This window comes from Temnothorax curvispinosus, unplaced genomic scaffold (assembly GCF_003070985.1).
Source record: "Temnothorax curvispinosus isolate PA1 unplaced genomic scaffold, ASM307098v1 QBEX01008037.1, whole genome shotgun sequence".
Classification (NCBI taxonomy): domain Eukaryota; kingdom Metazoa; phylum Arthropoda; class Insecta; order Hymenoptera; family Formicidae; genus Temnothorax; species Temnothorax curvispinosus.
The window spans coordinates 32,263-53,056 of NW_020217817.1; the positions used below are offsets into that span (position 1 = coordinate 32,263).

The 20,794-nt window shown below is 41.3% G+C and overlaps 1 protein-coding gene and 1 long non-coding RNA gene across 5 annotated transcripts; one reads left to right on the plus strand and one right to left on the minus strand.

Moving 5' to 3' along the window:
- Positions 1–3,385: 3,385 nt before the first annotated feature.
- On the minus strand, positions 3,386–19,655 carry LOC112457653 (acetylcholinesterase-like). Of its 3 annotated transcripts, XM_025020828.1 has the most exons (9): positions 19,408–19,655; positions 18,880–19,094; positions 17,916–18,277; positions 10,593–10,823; positions 10,136–10,427; positions 9,249–9,881; positions 8,637–8,798; positions 8,371–8,546; positions 3,386–5,397 (listed from the first exon to the last, which is right to left on the minus strand). In XM_025020828.1, the coding sequence occupies exons 3-9, from the start codon at positions 18,262–18,264 to the stop codon at positions 5,249–5,251; spliced, it is 1,992 nt and encodes a 663-aa protein (XP_024876596.1). In that variant the 5' UTR covers positions 18,265–18,277; positions 18,880–19,094; positions 19,408–19,655; the 3' UTR covers positions 3,386–5,248. The 3 variants fall into 3 exon arrangements, with proteins under 3 accessions (XP_024876596.1, XP_024876595.1, XP_024876597.1); XM_025020827.1 differs by lacking the exon at positions 18,880–19,094; XM_025020829.1 differs by lacking the exons at positions 18,880–19,094; positions 19,408–19,655 and adding an exon at positions 18,737–18,836.
- LOC112457655 lies at positions 12,009–17,907 on the plus strand. 2 transcript variants are annotated; one of them, XR_003041129.1, is made up of 7 exons: positions 12,009–12,301; positions 12,594–13,090; positions 13,196–13,258; positions 13,813–14,029; positions 14,122–14,264; positions 17,377–17,532; positions 17,646–17,907. It is a non-coding gene; the product is annotated as an uncharacterized LOC112457655 (long non-coding RNA). The 2 variants fall into 2 exon arrangements; XR_003041128.1 differs by having other exon boundaries at positions 13,196–13,252.
- Positions 19,656–20,794: the final 1,139 nt, after the last annotated feature.

The following is a 20,794-nucleotide window of genomic DNA, read 5'->3' on the forward strand; positions in this document are numbered from 1 at the left end:
CACAAATCTTAAAAAAGTCGCACTTTAGAGCGAGCCGCAGTCATAATGTGACCGGAACCGACCGGTGACACGTCGTTCCGGATCGAAAGACAGCGACTGACTAATCGCCGATATATAAATAAACGACTGTATAGGTCAAACAAATAAAAATAACGCTTAGAGAGTAATTATTACGTGGCTTTTATGATTCTATCGTATAGCGGATTGAGATTCTCAGTGTCTTTTTTTAAATTGATCGTGTTCTTTTGTTCTTTTTTTATGTAAAACATCTCTGCAATCTCCCTCTTCCTTACATTTCTCTCTCTATGCATAATTTCCGTATCGGACCATTTAAAATTATGCCCGTGTGTAAGTCGGTGCTTGCTAACAACGGAGTGTTTGATTTGTGTACAATTTAATCTCCCATACCAAATTCTATTGATGGAACCTCCTGTCTTCCCATAAGAATTTAAAATTGATGACAAAGCACATTCATTGTACAATTTAATTTCCCATATTGTCCCATCGAACTTATCGATGGGACTTCCTGTCCTCTCCTAACAATTTAAAATTGATGAAAAACATATTATTTTAAACTTTTTAAAACTGTTGGTAATTATGCAGATGATTGTTAACTTGACACAAGAAATATATTTCAAGTTCATTAAACACAGTGCGACGAGTTAATTCTTTTTCCGACCCGGAATTCTCAAATCCTGTGCCGACCCTGAGCACCAACTCCTGGTTACGGCACAAAAATATAAAAAGGTAAAATTTTCTAAAAATTTAATACATATATCGAGACATATATAGTAAAAAATACTTTATTCTATATCACACGTGCGTGGAAAGTGGCCCATTACGCGCGCGCCATCTGTGCGACAAATAGCCAATTCCACACGCGAGAAATTCCCCACTCGAACCCGTGCAGGAATGAGATATTTCCGCACGGCTTCGAGTGAGAAATCTCTCGCGCGTGCGGAATCGGTCATCCGTCGCACAGATGACGCGCACGCAATAGGCCACTTTCCACGCACTTTGTAATATAAAATAGAGTGTGTAACACGTGCGGGTTGAGAATTGGACACTCGTGCGGGTGATCGCACTCGTCTTTGGCTCGTGCGTCCACTCCGCATCTCGACTTCCCGCACTTGTTACACAAATAACTATTCCCAGACGGGACGTTGAAACGGACGCTCATACAGCGGCTGTCAGCATCCCAGGAGCAACGAACGTGACAGCTATTGGAGCACGAGGAACTTGGCGACAGGAAGCCATCACAATTTCTACGCCACTTGCGAGGACTGGCAGGCACCGCAGTGCCAGATAGCCTACTAGCGAACTGTGGCTGGGGAGATTACCAGCCCAGATGCAGGTCATCCTAGCAACACGTCAAGGAGACCGATTAGAAGAGGTCGCAGAGCAAGCCGACCGCATACATGAAGTCAGCGTCCGCGCAATCGTCGCGGCAGTAGAACCAGCAGGCACAGAAAGGACATCTTTAAAAGCGCAGATCTAGGCGCTAACAAAACAGATAGCAGCTCTAACGACACAGTTTTACAAGGAAAGCGATGGAGAGAGAATCGGTCCCGCAGCAGAGAGCAAAATCGCGGCCGCAGCCGCAGCCGTAGCCACACCAGGGGATTTACAACGGAACACTGCTTTTATCACCGGACCTTCAAAGACAAGGCACGAAAATGCGAGGATCCACCGGAGGCCTGCCGACCGAGACGCCTGGCGCCGGACAAACTAAAAGCAGCAAAGATAGAATTCAACCTATTACAACGAGAAGGAATAATCCGGCCTTCGAAGAGTCCGTGGGCAGCACCACTGCATATGGTCCCCAAGAAAGCGGACCAATGGAGAGCATGCGGAGACTACCGCCCAGTAAACAGGCGGACCAAGCCGGACAGGTACCCGGTACCACATATCGAAAACTTCTCACAGTCTCTTTACAAAAAGACCATTTTCTCAACAATAGATCTGGTCAGAGCATACAATCAGATACCAGTCAACCCGGAGGATATACCGATGACGGCCATCATCACACCCTTCGGCCTATGCGAATATGTATACATGCCGTTCGGCCTAAGAAACGCCGCACAAACATTCCAACGATTCATCAACGAAGTATTACGAGGACTAGATTTCTGCTATGCTTACATCGATGACATATTGATAGCTTCCACAAACGAGGAAGAGCATGAGCGCCATTTGAGAGAAGTATTCGGGCGCCTGCAACAGTACGGGATACGACTGAATCCGGCCAAATGCACCTTTGGGGTGCCAGAGGTACAATTCCTGGGATACCTCGTCTCAAAGGACGGAACACGACCACTGCCAGAAAAGGTAGAAGCGATACGAAACTTCCGAAAACCGGAGACCATAAAACAACTCCGACGATTCCTCGGCACAATCAATTTCTATCGCCGATTCGTGCCAAGCGCAGCAAAGGAACAAGCAGTACTGAACGACGTACTCGCCGGAAAACAGAAAAAAGGAAATAAGACGCCGGTCGAATGGACACCGAAACTAGAAGCTGCCTTCGAGCATTGTAAGAGGAGCCTTGCCCAGGCGACGCTTCTACCCCATCCACAACCCAACGCCCCGGTAACCCTGACGACGGACGCCTCGGACACCGCCATAGGAGCGATCATACACCAGCTGGTGGAAGCACAGCCACTAGCGTTCTTCAGCAAAAAGTTGTCTAAAGCACAAACGAAGTACAGCCCATACGACAGAGAGCTGATGGCAATATACGCGGCAATAAAGCACTTGTACACAGACCATAAACCATTGGTATACGCGATGATACAAAATCCACTGAAAAGTTCGCCAAGACAAGCCCGACACCTCGAGTTCATAAGCCTCGAGTTCCAGCTCAGACATCGAATCCCTTGGAGGGACCACGACAAAATATTTTTATGATAAGGCGTTGGCTATATTCTCTCCAAACCGTGTTTTGGTATCTTTACTAGTTACCGAGATATTCCGACTGTAAGTTTTCAAATTGACACCCTGTATAAAATAGAATGTCTGTATGTCTGTTCTTTATACACTCTTAAACTATTCGACCGAATTTTTACCAAAAGTATATAAAATAGGGGTAGAATTTTCCGGGGAATGCTTTTACATTAATATACCGATTTATCGATTTATAGTTAAAACCGGTTTAAAAATTTTACTAATTTTTTGAGGATGGGTTTAATTGCCACAATGTGTATTATTTTTCAATAATAATTTTTTTTTTTTAAACCGGTTCAAAAATTTAACTAATTTTTCGAAAATATAAAGGATTCTTTGCAATTGCCTGATAAGCAATTGCCTGATAAGCAATTGCCTGATAAAGGCATTTTTTTTTTATTAAGGATATTGAAACTCAAATGAAGTCGTTTGAAGAAAAACGACTCCCGGGCGAAGCCCGGGTAACCAGGCAGCAGCAGTTCACATGCTGCTTCACAAATTCGGAAATGTGTATATGTGTGTACATGTGTGTGTAACTGTGTATAAATGGCTGCGATGTTAAGAACTCGGGTCTTAAGGCCAAAGAATTGCGCGGGTTAATCCTCTCTACGGGTATTCCCTTGATACACACAACTCAAAATATGCGATAACAACCGTAATAGTTTTTACTTATTTAAACTGTAGCTTTGTCGGCAACTTTGTCGCTGTCGCTATCGCTATCGCTAGAATCCATAATTATTTTGGGAAATCGGACTGGATCCCAATTAGATCCAAAAGAAATTTCTATGCGGGTATTTCTTTCAGACAGTATCGCTTCGAGATTAAAAGTTGAAAGGGGCCTGATCTCCCCTCACCTTGACGCACCTTGAAGATACAGAGAGAGAGAGAGAGAGAGAGAGAGAGAGAGAGAGAGAGAAGAATGGCGACTCTGTAATTCGTATTTGCGAGTCAGCCGATCGAAAGTTTGCGCTCCTTCTCCTTCATCGAAAACACATCGATAAACTGTCTTAAGGGTCTTACCTCTCTGCCTGAAGATCAATCGCGTGAGGAATCTCGTCTCCTTTTACGCCTCCTCTGTTTGCTCGACGAGTTCATTTTCTTCCCTTCTTTAGTTTTTCTCCCGTAGAAAGTGTGGATTGTCCGTATCTCTTTCGCCTCCTGTCCTCCTTTCCTTTTCTTGTTTCCGTTGGCATTCGTCTTCCCCCCCCCCCCCCCGCGTTACGCATGGTCATTTCTATCCCTATAGTTTCGAAATCGATTGTTTGATTTACTTATAATTGTCATTATTATTATTCCTAATAATAGTACCGTTATCACGTGCTGCTATATTTATTCATTATCGTTAATTTTAATTACCGTTATCGTTAATATCATTATTATTTCTCATTATCTTTATTGTAATTATTGCGTGGGATTATAATCGTTTAGAGTCCTTTGTAGAGACTTCTGATAAATCGTTTTATAACTTTTTTCTGTTTTTTTTTTGTTTCCTCTTTTTGCCATTTGCCTTATGTGATAACGGTTTTTTCTTATGTCTTACTGTAAACTAGCAAGTAACTCTCCTTTCTCCCGCTCAATCTTTCTCTTTTTCTCCCTCTTTTTTTCTCTCTTTCTCTCCTTTTTACATATCTACTTACGTTGTAACGGTGCTTGTGTTATATAACTTAGTTAGCTAGTTAGCTAGAGACATGGGCCCAAGGGACCCCGGGGATACGATTCCCGGGGATGGGGGAGAATGGAATTGTTCCCTCGGATCCTACTCGCGCGTTCTTTGTCGGGACACGCGGCAGAATGTCAGTAGGGTTCTTTTTCGTTTTTGTGGCCCGCTGGCGCGCGACCGCCGACAATCCAACGACGATTTTGCGAAAGCGAAAATAAAAATCAATAGAGCGAGCAGCCCTCCTGGAAATATTCTATCCATAGCGCGTCGGCTACGCGTTCCTTTTTCGTTGCGAGCGAGGACCGAGCGAGGAGGAGATCGCAACTTCAGCGAACAGAAGGAGAGTCGCGCGCGTAAGTCACGACACTTCCGATCGATCAGTCCCGCCGGTCTTTTGCCGCGCGCGAGGAAAGAGATCATGAAAAGCTGATCTGCTGTTCGGTTCTCTCAGGCGGGATTTACTCGCGCGCGACTTTACGCAGTGTGGAGCAGCTCGAGCCACTCTGGACCCCCGGGGTCCCTGCTGTTGCTGCTGCTGATGCTGATGCCAATGCCGATGCTGACGCTTCTGCTGCTCGACGGGGCTAGGACGGCGGCTCGACGGCCGACCACCGATCCAGCGGCGGCGGCGGCGGCAACCAGGAGCTAAACGATACCTCTGACGTCGTGCTGAATGTGAGGCAGAGTAGTGAGGCCAGTCAATAACAGGCTCAAGATCAGGAGTATCCGAGTCGCACCGGAGTCAGCGAGGCTCATACTGCCGCATGTCTCTTTGGACCCGGCATCCAGTTTTGCTGTAACACAGTCGCGGTGCGATTTTAATAATTAGGTTCAGAGTTCTCTCCAGACAGGACAAACAGATTCGCCAGCGGTAGAAAAGTATTCCGGTATACATCGCTAGCGACGTTTGTCGATATTCCTGAGAAGTATCAATCATTGAAAAATATCGCTGCTTCACATTATTTGCTGTTTCTTTTATACCAGGAATAATATTAATCAAATCATACGCGGGCATAGTATACCCGGACCAGCAGCACATGTCGGAGGGAAAGGAGAGAGTGATTGTTGTGCTGGTGCTGGCGGTGGTGAGGATATGGTGGTGGCAGCGATCGCCACACACACACACACACACACACACACACACACGCGCGCGCGCGCGCGCGCGCGCGCGCAGGCAGGCAGGCAGGCAGGCAGGCAGGCAAAGCAGGCGGTTGGCAAACACGGTGCGGATCGATGCCACGGGTAAAGTAACTCGCGCGCGTCGAGACCGCGTTGCCGAGCTTCCGCGCGCGAGCGTGCACGTGCGAGCTTTGCACACGCCGCCGTTTCACGCTCGATAAATTTTCTTCGTTTCCTCCCCCTCCGTTCTCTTTGAAAAACTGTGCTCTTAACTTCCTCTCATCGGACTTCTGTTAAGCTGAACTCCCCAACATCGCGAATCAAGTTCGCACCCGGTCAAAAATTTATTGTTATTTAGGTGCTAATTTAATGCCCTAGTCCAAATTTTAGTGCTCAAATCGTTTATCAGGAAAAAATGGGGAGTCCAACTTGCCATTAAGCTGAATCTGCCGTAATATACATATAAATCAATCCTATATAAAAGATAAGTAGGGGAGACCGCGCCTCGATCGTTGGCATCGTTTTCACAATTTTTCGGCATTTGAATTTTTAAATAACTATATAATTTTAATTGCCGTATATCCCAAACAGGAGGGATAGACAAGATATTAAGTTAAACAAAAAATACAAGATAAGTTATGCACTTGTATTTTGCTGTATTCCATCATTTATACTATCCCTCTACACTTATTATGTATCATGAAATAACCATTAAACCTTTTACATTTCCTACAGTAATCATTTTACGTAGGTCGTAACACAAGATCGCGCTTCTTACTACGGTGAGAAATCGATTTACGACAGTTTCGTTAATATTAACAATAAAGAACTGAAATTATAACACAATACTAATATAGCATAAATAAGGCATATAACAGAATAATTGCGAGCAAGTACCTTCATTCCTTTTATTTTTTCTGACATCTGCGGCGTAAAATCCCGCGCGGCGTAAATACCGGAGTGACCCTATTCTCATTTTGTCTCAATGTCAAATTTCCAATCCCAAATCAAACGTTAGCAGATAGTTGTAAATTTTTGTAAAAATTTACAACTATCCTGGTCTCCCCTGAGTAATGCCCATATCACACTAGCGATTGGGCGATTGCGTTTACGTTTGCATTTACGTCTTTTGACCAATCAGAACGGAAATCCCACTCGGCATGTTATGTTGCTGAAATATTGAAATATTCGGAAATGGTGCAGAAATATTTCGTTAACATTTCATTTGTAACTATGCATCGGAAATATTTCAGAAATGTACCTGCATCATGTTTTTTATAATATTGCATTAACAATCTGAAATCTTTCAGAAAGTTGTTTACAATATTTGTAAGTTTCTGTAATATTGCAAAAAAATGTAGCAGATGCAATATTTCAGAAATATTTCTGAAACATTATAAAACTAATATTACGTTTGCATTGCACGAATAATATTTCTATAACATATCAAACGCATATTGCATTTAAAATATTTCTGAAAAATTTCTGAAGGATTGCGTAGGTAATGAAAAATTGAATTGCAGGCAGTGAATTTCTACAATATTGCAGATGTAATGGTTTAGAAACATTTCTGATACATGATAAAACTATTATTTACATTTACATTGCACGTGTTATATTTTTTAATGTTTCACATACAACATTGCATTTGTAATATTTCCGAAAAGTTGCTGACAGACTTTAGAACTTATAAAAAATTAAATTTATTATTATAAAATTTTTTTTATTATATAAATTTATTATTTAATTAATTTTTATTGCATTTTTTTCTCTTTTATTAAGAATTTTCTGATATTCCAAATTTTGTCATATGGCATTTTTAATATAAAATATAAAATACTTAATAATATTTAATATAAAATAATATTCGACGTTGACTGGCAAAAAAGATTTATTCGTATATCTGTATTAATTGTTAATATTGTTATGCGATAGCTTTATGCTCATCAAAATAAGCAAGTATAAGAAAGAAAGAAGCGTCAGAGTCAGAGGATCACCACTACCCTGTTCAATCATCGATGTCAAGCAACAAGGTGCCGGTATACTACTTGGATGGGTGACCAGCTGAGAGAACGGACTTCGGACAAACGCGCGGCGGGTATACGCGCACATGGCTTAATATATATTTTTTGTTCCGGTAACAAAATATTTCATTTTTCACATATCAACAAATAGTTTTTGCGTCAGTAACAAAATTTTGTTTGTTAATACAAATAATTTTTCTCAGTGTAAAATGTATTTAAAATATCTCTGAAGTGTTTCTGCAATATTTTTCGTTTAAGAAATATTTCATAATATTACCAAAATATTGCCGAAATCTTTCAGCATGGTTGCATTTGAAATAATTGCGGACATTGAAACATTGCCGAAATGATGTAGAAACAGTCGTGAAATATTTCTGAAATATTAATGAAAGGTGTACTATTTTAAATGGAATTTTGCAGAAATGTTTCTGAAATATTACATGCCGAGTGGGGTGAATCGCAATCGCCAGCAGCTACTTTCTGATTGGTCAAGAGACGTAAACGCAAACATAGACACAATCGCCAATCGTGTGATACGGGCGTAACGCGTCGAGGACCTCGGCGGTTCGATGAATCGCGACCCTCGTCATTTTCGTTCGCGTGTAGTCCCGATGGGACACTTACACGTAGCGGCGAGCAGCTGAGGCAGATACTTCTTCCAGAAAGTGCACTGTCTCACTCTGGGACCGCTGCCGATCTCTGTATTGTTGAGGTCCAAGGTCAGGTACTCTTTATTGGCAGCGGTGTGCGGCGGCCAGTAAGCCAGAGTCAGTTCCCCGCTCTCGCCAATGTTCGGATCCCTGACCGATCATACAAATTACATGTTTATATATATTGCCGTGCCTATATGAAATCACATACAAAAAGGTTAAATTAATTATTCGCCTTACCCCGTTTTCGCGAAGTTCGCCCAATATCTCATCATCCTCTTTGAGAGCTGCACCTCTTCGTGCGTGTAGCCCTTAGATGAATCTAGCGGTTCTCCGAAGATGTAGCTTATCTCGTCGGCATGCATGACTCCGGTCCATCGCGGCCATGGATTATTCCTGGATCTGGTACAAGTCGTGTTTTCTTAATCGTACGCAATTTAGGAAATATTAGGTGTATGCAAAAATTTTAGTCTTTTTTCGCATATTTTCTCTTTAGGTGCTTAATAGGGATGTGAAACTAGTATAAATAAAACATTTATAAATCATAAATCAATTTTAAATTATGAATTATACTAACAAGAGAACCTCGCGAACTCGAAAATTGATACAATTGATAAAATTCTGATTTTAATGAAACTTCCCACACATGCAAGAGAGGGTTACAAATATTAGTAATAAATATAATTAATTGTAATATTTATTACTAATATTTATTATTATATAAAAATATTTATTACAAATATTCTTATACATTCTAGGGAACGCCTCCTAGGGAATTGCTCCTCTTTTAAAATTAATATTTTTTAAAATATTTACAAAAAACGAAATTACGAAAATCGATCTTTTCTTTACCTATGCTTATAGTAGTACATGTAGACAGTACTACTATCGGCATAACGGCCGGCGAATTCGTTGACGTTGCAGGTGAATTGGTAATCGCCGACGATCTTGTCGAGGGCGTCGCGATTTGCGTGCGGATCGTCCGGATGCAGCCAGTTGCTATACTCATAGATGATTGCGTTACGGCCAATTTGATTCACGTAGGGATTCAGTTCGGAGACGGCGCTGATGAATTGATCGCGTGTCACCTTTACATCCTCGGCGCCGTCGATGCGGAACAGCTCCGTCAGGTAATAGATGATGAAGTAGAAGCCCTCTTCGGTGTTGGAGCCCATCAGGATGTTGGTCTTCTTGAAGGACGATGTGACGAGGGAGCGTTGGGGCGTTTCATCAAGGAACGCACCGTCGATCACCGGTACGAACGGGAACTCGCAGATCCCGAGAGTGCCCCATTCGTTCTTCACCAGGTCCTCCGCGTCCTTCGTCAATAAACAGTCGATCACCTCGCGCAGATTGTGGCGATTGTGCGGACAACCGACCGCCTCGGCCAACCGGATGCCGCGCACAATCGATTCTTCGCGCGAGATTATCGCCCACGGCGCGGTCGGCGAGCCCGACTGCATGATAGCTTGGTTGAAGAGGTGCCTGGAATCGCAGGTTTCTTTCTTTAGTGAAGGAAAGAGACGACATTCATTTAATTTAAATGTAGAATTTTAACATTTTAATAACTTTGTAATAATTAAAAGTTATCATAATTATTGTGGTTTTTTTGTACATGTATCAAGGGGTAAATAAATGTAACAGTAACAGTATAATATTAAAGATAATAGCGCGCGCGTAGCGCGTATCTGTGTATTCTAGTGTTATAAATTATAAGTAGATAAACAATTGAAACAGACCTGGACAGTGGAGAGAGAAGATGCATGGAGACGGAAACCGCGCCAGCGCTCTCGCCGAAGAGCGTCACGTTCTCGGGGTTGCCACCGAACGCGGCGATGTTGTCGCGCACCCATTGCAGGGCCATCATTTGGTCAAAGAGACCAGCATTACCGGGGACGTCAGACGTGCCGAAGTATAGGAAGCCAAGACTGGCCACGCGATATTGCATTGACACCAAGATCACATTCTCTTCCGATACTAGAGTCTTGTGGTCGTACACGTCGAGGGTAGCCGAGCCGGAGTAGAAACCGCCTGAAAGAAGGGTGACAGCTAAAGATATGTTTCTCAAACAAAGGAAATTTCGATAATTCTTTGGAGCCATCTCCGTCCGTGTAAGAAACGGAGATTTTGTCGGCGAAATCGCGCTCTGCGGGACGGGAGAATCGAGATGATGAATTCTCATCACTGGGAACTCACCACCGAATATCCATACCATGACAGCGGCACTCTTAGGCCTGGGATACGGCACCACCACGTTTACGTACAGGCAGTCCTCGTTCAGCGGTGTGTTCGGGTTCCACATAGTGGCGCCGGGGAAGTCGCCGAATACCGTGTCGAAAATTTGGACGCAACTGTTCGGCAGAGTGGTCGCGTTCAGCACGCCCGACCAGCGCTCGACCGGCCGCGGGTGGCGAAATCTCAGCGGACCTGTAATGTAAAATTTGCGAGTGAAATCTTTCTCGAAATTAACTCTGGAGAATGCGGCATTAGGATCTCTATTTCTAATTCACGAAAAAGCTCCTCTTTTTTTAAGCTATTGTAATTCAGAAAAGTACCACTCTCGTCGATTAGAAAACATCGATTCTAAAGTTCCAAGCGAATCTGAGAGATATTTCGTTCACTTCGAAGATTATGCGATTGAGATCGAATGAAACTTCTTTTATCCCATGTCCTTTATTCGTTTTATTGCCCTCTTGATTATATTCTACGCGCGCGCAAAGCGCTTTGAAAGCGCTGTTGAGAATGCACCTCCCAAAACCGCTGTCAGTTACGCACTTTTTCGGCAGGTGTTTTGCAGGGTATTTTGATGGATTTTGATTCACATGCAGTGTGCAAAAAATGATTTCTAAAACTAAAACGTTGCTTGAAAACATGTAATTCACTTTGAAAAACATTTAAAAACATTTTCGTCAATCATGCGCGTAAAAAGCGCTTTGAAAGCGCACGTAGCACAAGAGCGCGTGCAAAGCACTTTGAAAGCGCTGTTGAGAATGCATCTTCTAAAATTGCTGTGAAAATGTGCAATTCGCGTATAAAACATCTACAACTTTCAAATCTTTTAGAAATCATTTTTGACTCGCACGAGAAAAACATGACTCGCCTTCGTGTCTTTGTGGAGAGGTAAAACACGACATTATATTATATACCTATATAATCTTTTACTCTTACTGTGGAAGTTTCAAAGATTATATAAGAGATCACTTTAAGACAAATTATCCGTATGCTCCTATGAACATTTTTTCCATATTAAAAAATCCTTCTTTTAGTTTATTTCAGTGACTGCTGACAGCAGTAAAACTCGTAATCTGGGATCTGGGCATATGAATTTCCTGTTCTCCAGACGCTCGCTGTGATACCATCATATAATATACGTGCGTGATTCAGGTTTTGCATACAGGATATAACAACGATTGGCGCACGGCGAAACGCGACGCGGTAGCCAGTTAATTTATCGCTTTTTCGTATAAGCGAAAGAATAATTGGCTACCGCGTCGTAATGTATCTCGAGCGTGGTAAGTGTGTGCACGAGGCATTACTCGCGAGTACAGAGAGAGGCAGGGGAGGGGGGTCGGACTCACGCCCACGACGCCTGCGTCCGATTGTCATTTTCAAAGTCGCGAATCGTAAACATGTCTGTACGTATGTACGTGCGTGTTCATCAGTCTCATCAAGGTTATTCAAGGCCCATTAGGCCCATAGTCTCGATCTGTGTGCAAACGCGTCAAGACGTGTTTCGTCCGGTATAGAATTTTGTGAAAATTGACGATGTAATATATCATCCGTGTGATAGTGGGTTAATATATACGAGTAAAAAGAAGAGGAATAAACGTATATATTTAGAGTAATGGTCATATAGCCCCTGATCAAAAGAGCTTGAACTAATATTGTCTGAACTGGTCATCAAGGTATATATATATATATATATATTTATATATTTATAAATTTTGATTATTCATATGTATTCTGTACGTATTATATAACGTATAAAATTATAAATAGAATTCTGTCTCGAATTCTGTCGACAGAATTCGAGACAGAATTATATTTATAATTTTATAAATTGTTCTACAAAAACGCGTAAAATATGCGCAGTGTATAAATACCCGTGAATAGTAAATGACATATCTACTATCAAATTTGATCAATAATCTAAAGAAGAAAAGAAAGAAAAATATATATGACAATGTCTTGGTCCAGGAAGCAAGTTACTAATTACACAAGGAACATTTTCCAAGGAAAAGGGAAAGGCTCTACCCAGGTCACCAAAGTCTAATTATAAAGAGCATCTTCAAATCAGAAGTAGTAGCTCTGTACGGAATGCTCTGCAAAGATTGAAAAATCAAAGAGTTAAAAAAAAATGGAGGAGAATTGGTACAATTGATGAAAGGTCAGACACAGAGGAAGAAATAGTTGATGATAATCTAGAAGTACCTAAAAAATGCGGTGCAGAAGATAGATATCAATATGGAACTTGAAAAAGCTCGCAAAAGAATTCAGAAACGAATAAAGAAAGCACGGCACGAAAAAGAGACGGAGGCTCATGTGCGTGAGAATCCGGGAATAATAGATAAAAAGTCGTTCAAGTTCTGTCGCCTCCAATCAATCTGCCACATTTAGTCGTTCAAGCTCTGTCGCATCTAACAAACCACTCGTCACAACATCTCCAGTATTGAATGTGCAAAAAATATTGACTAGTAAATACAGATTAGCTTGAATAGCTAGCTTTAATACGTTTGTACAATATTGTTTTTCTGTGTTGTATCTCACTGTCTTGTTTAATGTGTTTTGATTTTGTTTAGCGCCCTCAATGGCAAATGAATCAAACTTGGATCAAGATATATCTTCATCTTCGGCAGGTAAATGTATGCAATTGTAACATTTATTCACTTATTTCCTTCACTCTACCCAGTGAAAACAGCCACTAGGCTTTTGACTACAAAATGATGTCAATATGACGTCAAAATCGTCATCATTTTCTCTGTTCTACCTGAGAGTCGATTATGTACTTTAAAACAGTGAAAATTACAAAAGTGAGCGAATTTATACTAGAATATTTAAAATTTCATTGGCTCACATTTCATTGGTCACCTGGTAAATTCGCTCACTTTTGTAATTTTCACGAAGTTTTGAAGTACACAATCGATCTTCCAGAATACAAATAAAATTCGGTGTTATTTATGTGTAAACATATTTTAATTTATTTTGCCATCATTTTGATTACTCATTTTGACATCATACTCCTCGTCGATTTGATGACTTTGACATCATTTTGACTAAGTTGTTTTCACTGGGTAGTATACTAAAACTATCCTATTATATATCTTTTACGTTATAAAATACATCTTTTGAAAATGTGATTTGTCTTTACAGGTTTTGCTATCTGGGTGTATGTTGGCTTCAATTTTTTATGTTACAGGTGTGCTTGTGCTAAAGACAGTTCTCTCTAAGTAAGAAGAACTGTCGCGGAATCTTAAAAATGTAGACCATAAACTGGATCTTATTATGGACCTTGTTAGAACTGCCGAAAATGTAAAAAAACCAGAAGGATGGCCTACTCTTCCATTACATGACATGAATTCTTTTTATGAATGGGAGTTGTTTTTCTCCAAAACGGCGACAACTATGATTTTGCGGTAAATATTTAATGTCCTGCATTTATGAAAACTTAGCAACTCATCTCAATACATCAATATAACTTTTTGCTAATAACTTTTTTTCTGTACAGGTATCCCATTTTAGTGTTGTAGCTGGGAGAGGGGTACACGAAGGAGAAATGACCACTATATGTAAGAAGATTTTCTCTCCTGAGGTTGCATCACAACTGAATTGGACAAGGACAGAAATAAAAAATCAAGTCACTAAAGTGTGGTACGTGTAAGTAACATTGGTAAGTTATTGAAAATTCTGAGAAAAAAACATGAAACTCTTACTTTCAGTCCTACTGTGTCTTAAGGGGGGAGCCTCATGTAAAACGCTGAAAACAAGGCAATTTTCTGAAATTTTTTTTAAAGAGACATTAAAATGAAACTTATTGAAACTTGGGTAATGGTTTTAGCAACATTTGTAGATGTAAAAATTTTTTATTGCAAAATTCTTTATTTATAAGTAGCAACAAAGCCTATTCTCAAAGGCCGCGACGCCGGACTTCACAATTGGCGTGCAACATTGCGCCTGCAATTATCACTGAATCAAAAATACAAAATTTTTTTACTTTTATTATAAGTTATCATTGTCGCAAACCTATTTGTTTAGTAAAAAATGCAAAATTGAAAAAATAACAGAACTTAGAAAAAAATTTGATTTTTACGGAAAAAATTTTGACTTTAATTATGTAATAAAAGTTATTTAATTTGATAAAATAACTAAACAAGTAGGTTTACATACAATGGTATTTTATATAGTTATCTACATGCATGCCAAAGGGCAAGTCGATTGGTCGAATAGTTTATGAGTAATCTTGCACGCCAATTTGAAAAACATGGTTTTGAGAAAAACGCGTTTAAGGAGGTTCAATCGTTACTTGTGAGTCAAAAATGCGATTAAGATAAATGTCATTACAGCGATCCCGAATCATATGCAATATTAGTATAATGAATTGTGGATGCTACTTACGTGCTATATTCTTCGTCAATTATTAGTGTATAGAATATTAACTATTATATAAGAGCGTCAACGACTTCTCGGGAATACACTTGGCAACGTTGCGTTGCGCTTCTGTGACCGGTTATGGCGAGTGACAACGGAACGGTTTCGTGAGCGGAGCAGGCGGAGCAGCGGACGCGCGAAAAGCGAAGAACGCGACGTTGGGCAGTAATATCGTCGAGAAGCCGCGGTCGTTCATTATCCGGCGAGGGAGCACACGTGCGACTCTCGCGCGTCTTCGCGTCGTTATATAGGTTATATTCAGCGCGCACACGGAGATCGGGGTAACAACCGACCTGAGTCAGGAGTTGATCTCTCGTTACCTCGACGCGGAAGCGTGCTCGCGCGAAGGACAGGAGCGACCGAGGAGGAACGGCGAGGAAGACGAGAAAAAGTGAGAGATAATCGCCGTCGCGCAACCGCCGTTTAATTATGACGACCGTAGACCCGGACGACGATATCAAGAAGCTGCCGCATATGCAGTGGGACAGTACGGCGGTTCCCGGGCTATCCGGCTGCATGACACCGGAGAGATGACACCGTTGGAATGCCAAATAGCCGGTCATCCCTTCAATGGCGAGAAACAAACTATCGGTATGTTGGTATGCAGACGGACTGAAGAGGCTCGGAGTCGATATAAAAAGGTCGATTTTGTACAAAAAGAAGAATCAAGTCGATAGAGAATGTTCTTGTTGCTAACAAACGAAGACACACAGGATATAAAAAACCAGGTAGATATATAAAACATGTAATACATGCAATACCTATCAACATAACCTCTTTAATTTCTTGAACTGTGCTTAGAACGGCGATATTATTAATTCTATTTATTCTTTTTATATAGCTGAGAATAATAATGGACGTCGACTGATAGATTTGCACTTGCTCGCCGATGAGTTGTGATGCAAATCATGTAACGTTTCAACATCGCTGCGGCATGTAACGAAAGAGGATCGTATGGACTTGCCAGCATCTTTTACATCACTTGCCAGCTATGTCAGAGGGTATATCAAGTCAACACGTCAAAAATAAAAGAATCGTCAAGATTTTCGAAACCAACATACATAGTTGATACTACATAATTGTATTTTGTGGGATATTACAGGATATGTTATCTGCTAAATAAAAAATAATAGTAGTTCTAAAAATGTAATTTCCCTGAATTACTGTCCCATTGCATTTTCCAAAATAAAATTACTAAAAAATCTACAAAAATTCAAGCAGAATTGTTTTGTATTATAGGGATATTATAGGATGTATTATAGGGATATTATAGGATGTTATCTGCTAAATAAAAATAATAATAGTTATATTAAATAAAAATGTAATTTCTCTGAATTACTGTTTTATTGCAATTTTCCGGAATTTGATGCACTAAAAACTCTACAAGAATTCACGTAGAAATAGATGTCAGGCAAAATAAGGTTAGATTCGCATCAGCTGTTGCGCTGCGGCATTGCCAAGTCTGTCTGTCGCGAGGTAAAAGTACTTTGTAACAATAAAGCCTTTTATTACTCGAAAGCCACGGTAGAGCCTTAATTTTTTTATATGATTTACATAAACACTTTACACAAATAATCGCAAAACTTGAGCAATATTGACCGTATAGTTTTTCTGTAATATTATTCAGAAGTTGACCACTTTTAGCCTATATCCTTATGGAGAAAGTCGCTCCGAGGTAGATTATCACTGGTTTAGTACACACTTAGCCACTATAGGACTTTAAAAAACTAGCATTTGATAGATGAAACATCAAGGATTGTGTAAAGACCTTAAAAATCGGACTTTACCGTGTGTATTGAAGGCTTTATCGTCACAAAGTTCAGGTCCCAGCGTAGAATAAGTGATTCCCGAGTCGTTGACGCTCTCATATTATACCCCGACATATATTTATTAATATTCTATACATTAATAATTGACGAAGAATATAGCACGTAAGTAGCATCCACAATTCATTATACTAATATTGCATATAATTCGGGATTGCTGTAATGACATTTATTTTAATCGCATTTTTGACTCACAAGTAACGATTGAACCTCCTTAAAGTTTCAAGTTCTCAAAGCGCGTGCTTTACTTGCGTAACGCTCAGGTATAAAATCATCTATTTCAAGTTCGAATTTCGCTCTGGAACTTTGGGAACATATTCTAGAAATATTATACTATAATGATTTGTGCAATAAAAATTTTTTCGATTTTTTTGACTGGTTACATGAGGTTTCACCCTTAAAATACACCTGATCTACTTTTAATAAATATAATGATTAACTTATCAACTTAAATCCTGTATTTAGTATTTTTCATGCATAATATTGTAAATTTTTAAATCTTTTTTCAGGTGCATGTGGCAAACAATATAAAGGAAATTTTTCGAGATCAAAAGTCACAGGCTCCATAAGTACGTGGCTTCGAAGTAATTCAAAGAGGAGAGCCATAAATAATTTTGATTTGCCAAGATAATAAAGATTTTTCAAAGGTCGATTACCTCCCTTAGGTACAGATACTTTTTTGTTATGTTTCTTGCAATGTCAAAATAGGTTGTTAGAGGAAAATACATATATGAAATTATATAAACTACAGGTATAAATGTAAAAATTTTTTTTACAGGTGACAAGAGGTAACAACGAAAGCGGGACTATACACGAGTGGTTATAACCAACAGATGAGTCGATATTCGTACGGCTATCCGTAGATGCAGCGCAGAAGCATTTTATTTCATTTTGTATCGCAAAAGTTCGTAAAAAAATCGAAATAGATTATTTCCAATTATGTTCCAATTATATTTGACATGTGAGAATGCTTGAGGATTATGAGCACAGTTCTTGGCCTGAGAGAGCGTTTTCTCTTCCGCATATCTCTTCGCCTCGCGAGACTTACCGATGGGTTTCTGGGCGTAGGGAATGCCAAACCAGGTGTCGACGCGCTTGCCGGTTGTCGCGACCATGGACTTGCCGCGGATCATGCCATTTCTGGTGTGCACTACTAGCGGGTCGTCAGGGTGGCCGGTAACAGCAGCCGGTCGTGGAAGCTCCTCACTCGACCTGGAACTCCTAGCGTCTGACGACGTCTCCTGTGCGGCGTGCAGCTCATGCTCGTGATGCCTACGGTGGGACGGTGAGCTGCGGCAAGGATCCGGCTGCAAGACAAGAAGCAGGAACAGGCTCAGCACCAACAGGGCCTCCAGTCTGCCGGGGCTGGCCCGCCAGGAACTTGAATTTTTCGACATCGTGCCTGCTCAGCTGCAAAAAAATAAAGAATTACATCGTACTTCCTACGATAAATTCAAACCCCTGAATAGGATTTGTTTACGAACAAATTCTCTAGTCGCGTGAATAAAATATAATAAAAATGGACAACGTATGAAATTATAAATAGAACTCTATCTTTAAATCTGACTGAATTATAGATTGTTTAAAATGTGGTTCGCGTATATACAGAATGAATGAACATGGGCAAATTACTTGATATAAAATATTAAAAAGCGATTATTTGAGAAAACCGTTCCACGTGTAGCTCTCGATTACTCTTCTATCCGTGTATTACGATGTACAATGTCGAAAATGTCGCGACGGAAAATTGGAAAGGGTTAATCCCCATCGGAAACTGCTCGTTTCTTATCTAGCAAATCATAAATTCGGCTTCTAAGCGCAGGAACGTTTCATTGCTCACGCGGACCGTCGCAAATATCAAATACGAACACTTCTTATACATGCACGCAGGTCGTGTTCAATACGCGCGTCGATTCAGTCCCCTCTCTCTCTCTCTCTCTCTCTTTCCCCGTCTCATACACGTTTAGGGCGGAGGGGGATGGATTAGTAGGATGATAGTATTCTCTAGTCACCACACGAAGGTCCACGTTGATTAGCAACTTCCTTCTACGTGTTCCGTGCGTGGCCGTACGTATGCTCGGTCACACGGGAGCGGCGCGGCGGTCCACGGGAACGTCGTCGCACGCGGAAGTTTACGCACGAGGACGAGATTAACGTCGTCGTAAAATGAGAATTTATTGGTCGCACGGTGGCGAGTGGCACCACGAGCGAGCGCCGATACAAGTTTCTATGTCGGAATAGAGAGGCAAATTAGCGGCGGAAACAAGGCCGCCAAGGTTCTCAGCGAATCCCGAGTGCGCCGGTAATCGGCTTCAATTTAAACATCAAGTTCGAACAATCGAATATTAATTGCGTTCAATCTAACGTTTAATTCAAGCGGTACGATTCGTACGCGTAATGTTCGTTAAATTGATTTGAATAAATTAAAAAAATTGAGCTTCTTTGGGAAAACAAAAAGCGATAAAAATTAAATAAAAAGAAAGTGGAGCGAAGCGAATTAACAAATCGCGAATTAGGATTTTTCTCTTTTTTAGACTCACCGGGATTTTTCAACGGTATTTGCCGCGCGACACTTTCCCTCTCTCTCTTTCTCTCTCTCTCTCTATCGACGTTCTTTCGTCCCGTTTATCGATACTTCTGATAGTTATTCAATTAGAATCGTGCGCTCGATCGCGAAGAAACCCGCGAAGGAATATTATCGCGACACCGCGTCGCAATAATAACGACGGTCACGACGCGGAGATCAGCCCGACGACGAAAAGCACTGACAACGGATGATGACGGACTAGCGAGAGCGTTTACGGGAGTGATAGCGCGAGGCCTTCATTCGTGGAACATCGTTCGTCTCTGTAACATAGCACACGTACAGCACGATTGATTGAACGAGGATGTGTCGGAAATGAAGGGCGAAACGCTGACGAATGCGCGGGGACCACGAGCTCATTATTTGCGGATTACTACTGAAAGAGAGACGAGGAAAAGAGAAGAAAAGCGAGGGGGAAAGAGAGGGGCGAGGGAGGGAGCGAGGGAGGGAGCGAGAGAGAGAGAGAGAGAGAGAAAGAGAGAGAGAGAGAGAGAGAGAGAGAGAGAGAGAGAGAGAGAGATGTCTATAGTAGCTTTAGGAGTAACAAAGACAAATTAATGCATGCGATAGAAGTAAATAAATAATAATAATAGATAATAAAGTATGAATCCTTCATATTTAATCAGTGAGACCGGAGGGTGCCGCAATGTCGAACAACTGGTTACATCGGTGAAGTTTAGTCTCTCACGTTCAGTCCCCGAGACACGCAGTTTTGCGGTGACGGTTTCGCCACGACAGCGAAAACTTCGTCACCGCAGAATCCCTTTCTCTTTCGCGTATTAGATTTGATCCCCTTCTCACCGCTTCTCCCCCTTGTCGAGTAACGACACTCCATCCGAGAGCGCGCGCGTTCCTTCATTTTGGCCCCGGGTGATCTATGATTTCGTTACCCGCGAATTCCGCGTACGTCTCTCTTAGGGTGAGCGAATGTCAAAATTAAACGGAGGGTACATGTACATATGTGCTTATTAGAAATTCCAGTCATCCGTGTATCTGCCTCCCTCCCTCGACAGCGACGTAGAATTCGCATATAAAGGGATGAAAGGAATCGGGGGATGTGAAGGGGAAGGGGAAAAAAGGGAAATTCCTCCCTCGCGTCCCGTGTCCGGAATAAAGATAAAGATACGCGATACGCAGAATAATTTGCAGGACGTGGTTCGCGGCGCAGAGATATCCTGGAACGCCGACCGGTGCGGCGCGCGAAGTGGCGCGGGCGGTGCGGTAATTAACGCCCGGTAATTAAAGAATTTTAGCGCTTTCGAAGATTGTTCTTACCGCTCGCTCTTCGAAATAGCGAACTTTATTTCTATTCTCGTACAAATTACTTTCTCGTTGAAGTGACT